This window comes from Octopus sinensis, linkage group LG24 (genome assembly GCF_006345805.1).
Source record: "Octopus sinensis linkage group LG24, ASM634580v1, whole genome shotgun sequence".
Taxonomy (NCBI): Eukaryota; Metazoa; Mollusca; class Cephalopoda; order Octopoda; family Octopodidae; genus Octopus; species Octopus sinensis.
In genome coordinates, this window is record NC_043020.1 from 6,597,034 (window position 1) to 6,604,533 (window position 7,500).

Consider the following 7,500-nt stretch of genomic DNA (forward strand, 5'->3'; position numbering starts at 1 on the left):
TATATATACTATATATATATATATACATTATTATATCCATATATATACATATATATATATATACATATATATATATATACATCTATATATATATATATATATATATAGTATCTATATATATATATATTACATATATATATATAATATATATATATATATATATATATATATATATCTATATATATATATATACATACATACACACACATATACACAAAAGGCTTCTTTCAGTTTCTGTCTACCAAAATCCACTTAGAAGGCTTGGTCAGCTCATAGCTATAGTAGAAAACATTTGTCCAAGGTGCCACACAGTGGAACTGAACCCGGAACCATGTGGTTGGGAAGCAATCTTCTAACCACACACCCACACCTGTGTCTATACGCACACACACATACATGAATAAAACAAAGGAGAACTGGTCGTTAACTTACATTGATTCTGTCCATTTCTCGAAGTAGTCTTTTGAGCATGACCTCAACGGTTGTAGAACCTGGTACGGCGCCAACAAAATGGTAAAAGACATGCCAAGACTTTCCACTTGCACTGATGAAGAGGAGAGGAAGAACAAAAAGAAAAAAAACTCAGATACTTTAATAAAAAACAAAAAATGATGAAAAAAAACATACTAAACAGCAACATGTCAGGCATAAGATTTTATTGTCTTAATGACTTAGAGCAGCGGCTGGTAAAATAAAATGGTCAATATTCAACCTTTGTTGGGGTGGTGGGGTGCCTTAGCTTTTCAAGGTAGGGTCTCTAAACACCTGAAATGATTTTGAGCATTAAGGGTGCTGAATTTATTAGTGAACTATTTTTTTTTTATGAATTTCTTTTGTAGTGTAAGATTCTTGTGAAATTGTGTATTGCAACATATTTTATTATATTTCAAGATGGTCTTCTTTTTATTATCTCTTGCCAAATAAACATATGCACTATATATATATATATATATGTATGTTCTTCACCTGTTTATTATTCGTATTTTTTCTGATGTCCATTGTCTGGAAATCTTTCGTCACCCACCTGTGACCTCTTCAGTGGCTCTTCCTGTTTAGTCCATTGAAACAGGAGGACACGTGTGTCGAAAGATTTCAAGACAATGGGCATAAGATAAAATAAGAACAATAATGGGTGAAGAACGAATATATAGAATATTCCAGCTACAGATGGTTGTGAAGCAAGCTCCTTAATCACGCTGCCATGCCTGTGAATATTAATGGTACTAAACCAGAGCATTAAAAAGGGTTTGGCTCTTTTAGATGAAATTCCAAGGACTTTTCTGATTAATTTCACTGAAAGGAATGAGGATATGTTTTGAAAGATGGAGTTAGGGTGATTGACAAGAAGGACATGAGAGGTGATGTTAGGGGTAGATGCTTACCTTTTCAGATCCTCACTAGCCTTTTTAGAAATAAGAGCCGCAGCCTTGCACAGAACTGAAGACTTGCCTGAACCAGCTCCACCCACCAAAATAAGAGGTACGTCTCTCTTCTCTTGGACAATGTATTCTTCAATCTGGTCGGATACAAAGAAACAAACATAGAAAAACATAAAATTAATTTTTAGCGAGCAACGATTGTTTTTATTTTGTTGTTTTTAATTACAGGTTGGATGTTTAAATTTAGGAAACCCTGGGACTTGGCTATTTCGGGAAAATGTCAGGAAATAGAAATTGGCCTCTATGAGAAGCCCCTTAGGTAAACCTAGTCTTGCTATCTCCTTCCACATATATGTCTAATTTATCCTCTTTTCCATGCCAGTATGGGTTGCACAGAATTTATTGAGGTAGATTTTCTATGGCCAAATGGCCTTCCTTCATTTATATATATATCGTCCTGGTTTTGTTGTTATTATTATCATTATTGTTTTTACGTATTTTTGTATTCTTATTCGTGTTATCATTATTGTTTTTACGTATTTTTGTATTTTTATTTGTGTAACATCGTCCGTTTTCCGTCCTTCTTTTGTATACATTCGAGGCTTTCTTCCAAGGAATCTAATGCGCTTGGCTTAGATTTTCCTTTGGGCTGCCCAGGTTGGAGCAATCTCAAGATTAATCAGCCGAAATTGCGAAGATGATCCGGTTCTTGACTGAAGATTGAAGGCTTCGATGTCCCGTCCTGTTTTTTGTGTCGTCTTCTAATGTTTCAAATTCGTTCCGTTTTCCCAGTTTGTATTTTTTTACTTTTACATATATATATATATATATATATATATCTGTGTGCGAAGGTACATGGCCTAGTGGTTATGCTGTTGCACTCATGATCATGACTAGTTCATGGGTTCAATTCCCAGACAGCACTGCATGTTGTGTTCTTGAGCAAGACACTTCATTTCACATTGAGCCAGTCCCCTCTTTCAATCATGGGAGAATGTTGGCCTGCTCACCTAGCCAGTGGGGCGGCGTCATTTGCTGGCTATAACGATGCAAAGTGCACTGTGACCAGCGATGTGTAACTACATCTGAGAACCTGGTCAGTCACATGATACACACACACACACTTCGTTTTTGCATTTGGTTTGCAAGATTCTTTATATGAGTTCGTGTGTTGAAGCATATTTTATTGTGTCTGGGGAGAGTCATTCACTTTTAGTGCTTTATTAATTTAACACACTCACAGGTAAAATTTCCCCTCATTTACTTATTTTTCTATAAATAAGTAAATGAGAATGACTTTCCTCGGACAACAGTATATACACACACACATACATATATAGGAAGGCATCCACTTTCTTACCCCCTCACATGACCCACAGTCCATATCCTCTCTTAAGCTCACCTAGAACCTTGAGAGTTTGCTCTAGCATCCCATCACTGCCTTCCTTATTTCCTTTTGCCATGTATCTCCTCTCATAGTTTATCCTTTCAACACTTATAATATAGCCACCCATCTACACCTTCCCCTCTCTAAGTAGTAAGAGCTTTTCCTCACTTCTCCAATATCTTTTTCCTACTTTTCTGTCTTGCAAGTTAGATGACAAGCAACCTCACTAGTGTTGGTGCCACAAAATAAGAAAGTACCCTGTACACACTTTAAAGTGTGTTGGCATTAGGAAGGACTTCCAGCCATAGAAACCATACCAAAGATGACAAGAACTTGGCACCACCCTGTAGCTAGATGGTTCATTGACAAACTATCCAACCAATGCTAGCATGGAAAGTGGATGTTAAATGATGATAATGATGATGTGTGCGTGTGTGCATATGCATGCATAATTAAATTGTTGTTAATTTCGCTTACCTCGTTAATTATTTTCTCACGTCCCATTACCCGTTCACTCTTCTTCAGCATGAAACTCTCGTGAAGTTGTCGTGCCATGTGGTCGTAGTACATCCCTCGGTGACACGGGTGGCCGAGGTAGTCGTGGAGGATTCTCATCTTCACAAACTCACAGATCTGAAAGACGGACGAATACGATGGTAGAAATGGTGGCGGAGGAGAAGGAAGAGGAAAGGCAACAAAGAAGAAAAAATATAACAAAGAAAAACATAAAAAAATACAATAATGGCCAGAACAGACACCGTTTTTGACACAGCTTCATATAGTATATACGTTTGAAAATCTAATGTGAAACCGGTTGGGTGTATTTTTATGTTTTAAAATAGAATTAAATTCTAATTAATTCTAAGATTTTCTGTGTACATTTTCAGCTTCATTTCATTTATTTCTCAACTTGTTTGGATGAACAATTTATATATATATATTCTTTTATTCTTTTACTTGTTTCAGTCATTTGATTGCGGCCATGCTGGAGCACTGCCTTTAGTCAAACAAATCAACCTTTGTAAGCCTAGTACTTATTCTATCAGTCTCTTCTTGCCGAACTGCTAAGTTACGGGGATGTAAACACACCAAGATTGGTTGTCAAGCGATGATGGGGTGGGGGACAAACACATATATATGAGAGGCTTCTTTCAGTTTCCATCTACCAAATGTACTCACAAGGCTTTGGTAAACACAAGGCTATAGAAGACACTTGCTCGAGGTGTCACGTAGTGGTACTGAACCCGGAACCATGTGGTTAGGAAGCAAGCTTCTTACCACACAGCTTCGTATTGAATGCATTTACTACAAGGAGAAAACAGTTTCCTTTATAGGAATGGAAAAACATCCAATTTCCCACTGGTTTTTCAGTATATGATGATTATATATATATATATATATATATATATATATATGTATTATTATATACAAGGATTCTGGATTACTTTTCCTGTTTTTTTTTACTTAATTTTTGAGAGCGGTTGGGTTCATTTTTAGTATTGTCGTTTGTGAAAGCAGTTGAGTTTACTTCAAATATTCTCATTTTAAAAATCATCTCCAGTTAATCGTTGAGAGGACATTGGTGTTGCCTTGGCAGAGGTTTGCACTCTCAGTGCCCTTGTTGTTGTTATTATTATTATTATTATTTTTATTTTCATTCATATTTCATTGTCCTTTGTCTAAAGCTCTTTTGTCAAACATCCTGTGACCACTTCAACAACTCTTTATCTCAAGTCTCCTCTCATTCTGATTAATCCATGCAATATGGACTAAACAGAACAAAAAGAGACACATGGGATAAAGAGTCACTGAAGAGGTCACAGGAGGTGTGATGAAACAGCTGAGACAATGACATAAGAGAAACAATAATAATAATAATAATAATAACAACATCCTTAAACAATCCTTATTCAGGGACCTTTTGAGCGGGATGGGCTACTCGACCAGAAGAAAATTCTAACTGGGTCCCACCTGCAAGGTCATGCGCTGTTTATCTTGATATGAGATCATCATGTCGCGCACATATGGTTATGATGCAAGTGCCTGGTGTACCCTTATCAGCCGGGTAGTCATGATGAGTATACTGGGCTTTGTACATTTTACCCCAGTGTCACTTTGATGGCATGAACTGCTCTCTCACTCAATAATAATAATAATGAGGCTGAAGTGAAGACCAAATATATAGTAAGCATGTTTAATTGGCAAGAAAATGACCATTCCTAAATATAACAATATTTGTTTCAACACATGGTTTCACATCAAGAATCTTGCAAAACGGATACATAAACACACACTCCCATACACACCAGATGGTGTTAGGAAGGTTGGTATCAAAATGGTATCAAAAAGGCGGCGAGCTGGCAGAAATGTTAGCACGCCGGGCGAAATGCGTAGTCGTATTTCGTCTGCCGTTACGTCTTGAGTTCAAATTCCGCCGAGGTTGACCTTGCCTTTCATCCTTTCGGGGTCGATTAATTAAGTACCAGTTACGCACTGGGGTCGATGTAATCGACTTAATCCGTTTGTCTGTCCTTGTTTAGCCCCTTGTGGGTAGTAAAGAATTAGGTATCAAAATGGTCAATGCTAGGTCAGCCATGGAACTTATGAGCGGAAGTATTCCAAACGTAACAAATCCATGAATGGATATTACAAACCAAAATTATTGAGGTGTTAGTGTAAAATTTTGTTCCAGGCAGACACAAATTTGTTTTATTTGTTGGCCTCTTGTGACATTAACTTGGTAAGCCAGGACTATGGTCGATGGTGATGATGAAGATGAAGATAACGAAGATGATGACAAATGTGATGGTGGAGGCGTAGGTGAGGATGATGAAGGTAGCGATTGTGGTGGCGACAATGATAGTGATGATGATGGTAGTGGCGATTGTTGTGGTGGTGGCGATGATGGTGACAAAGGTAATGGTGCGGATTATTATCATGGAGGTGATGATGATGGTGGTGGTGATGGTGGTGGTGGTAATGGTGGTTGTGATGATGGTGGTTGTGATGATGGTGGTGGTGGTGATGATGGTGGTGGTGGTGATGATGGTGGTGGTGGTGGTGATGATGGTGGTGGTGGTGATGATGGTGATGATGGTGTTGATGATGGTGGTGATGATGGTGTTGATGATGGTGGTGATGATGGTGGTGGTGGTGATGATGGTGATGATGATGGTGATGATGATGGTGGTGGTGATGATGGTGGTGGTGGTGATGGTGGTGATGATGGTGTTGATTATGGTGGTGTTGGTGATGATGGTGATGATGGTGGTGGTGATGATGATGATGATGATGATGATGGTGATGATTTAATAATTACAATGATGATGGTAGTCATGATGACTAACGGATTGATTGTGATGATGATGGTGATAATGGTTGTGGTGGTGGTGGTGGTGATGACATCATCATCACCATCATTCCCTACTTACCATTTCCTTCAGACAATCATTAAACTGTAGTTTGGGTCTTTTTCTCTTCCCGGTCAGACCTTTATAGACTGGTTTGTATTTGATAATTCTGTCTGGCTGCAAAAGAGAAGAAGCAAGAAAATTCTAGAAGTTCACAGACAATCAATCACTGTACATACATTTTGGCCTGAAATAGTGGTTTCAAATTTTTGGCACAAGGCCAGGAATTTCGAGGGAGGGTTTCAGTCGATTACACTGACCCCAGTGTTCAACTGGTATGTATTTTATTGACCCTGGAAGGATAAAAGGCAAAACTGACTGTGGCAGAATTTGAACACAGAATGCAAAGACGGAAAAAATGCCGTTAATGATTCTGCCAGCTTGCTGCCTTATTTTTGGCTGAATTATAGGAAAAAACAAAAGGATTTTTTTTTTTTCATTTCTAAGAGCCAGAACTGATAAGAGGTGCAGGTGTGAGTGAATGGTAACAAGCTTGTTTCCCAACCACATGGTTCTGGGTTCAGTCCCACTGCATAACATCTCAGGCAAGAGAGTCTTTTGTTATAGCTTTGTGAATGAATTTGGTAGACAAAAACTGAAAGAAGTCTGTTGTGTGTGTGTGTGTGTGTGTGTAAGTATATATATATATATATATATATATAGCTGGAGGAGATGTCTTCCTGGGGTTAAACAACAGTATTGTTATCTCTTAGAGGACAGCCACATTAAAGTGTCCATAACCCTTAAATTATGGCTGTTGTCAATAAAGCAACTGGTATTACTTTTGAAGGGAAAATTGGCTGACCGACAGACCAGACTGAGCATCGGACACACAAATGATGCGATTCAAAATTTAAATTCCTGAACAAATAATCAATATTTAGAACTGTATGTGTATTCAAATACAACTGGAGAAAGCCTGTGAGGAGGACTTGTACTATTATAATCCAAGTATCATTTGGATGGAATCCACAGGAGGATAGAGCACAGAGTACAAAAACGAGAGAAAATGTATATAAATATTTAGAGACAACACCTTATGGATATTTCATTAACAAAGAATTAATTATATAAGCACATAATCACACTACGCTGTCAAATCTTCAGAGATGTGTAACTCTCATTCATATTTATTAATGGATTAGAGAGTGACAGCATTGCCATCACTGAATAAGCAAACACACACACACTCATAATACACACAAACACATACATACAAGCATGCATACATTTAATACATATCATTGCTATTATGTTAAACTGTTGTATGTTAAAATTTGGCCAAATGTGTTTTTTTTCAATAATTATTTTTACTTGCAATAGC

The 7,500-nt window shown here is 37.5% G+C and overlaps 1 protein-coding gene across 1 annotated transcript in view; it reads right to left on the bottom strand.

Annotated features, from left to right (window-relative positions):
• LOC115223880 (nephrocystin-3) overlaps positions 1-7,500 on the bottom strand; it is a 123,942-nt gene that overhangs the window by 20,615 nt on the left and 95,827 nt on the right. The window contains exons 7-10 of the mRNA XM_036513079.1: positions 6,198-6,293; positions 3,244-3,399; positions 1,383-1,516; positions 426-544 (exon numbers count right to left, since the gene is read on the bottom strand). Coding sequence (XP_036368972.1) covers positions 426-544; positions 1,383-1,516; positions 3,244-3,399; positions 6,198-6,293 — 505 coding nt within the window. The remainder of the gene's footprint in view (positions 1-425; positions 545-1,382; positions 1,517-3,243; positions 3,400-6,197; positions 6,294-7,500) is intronic.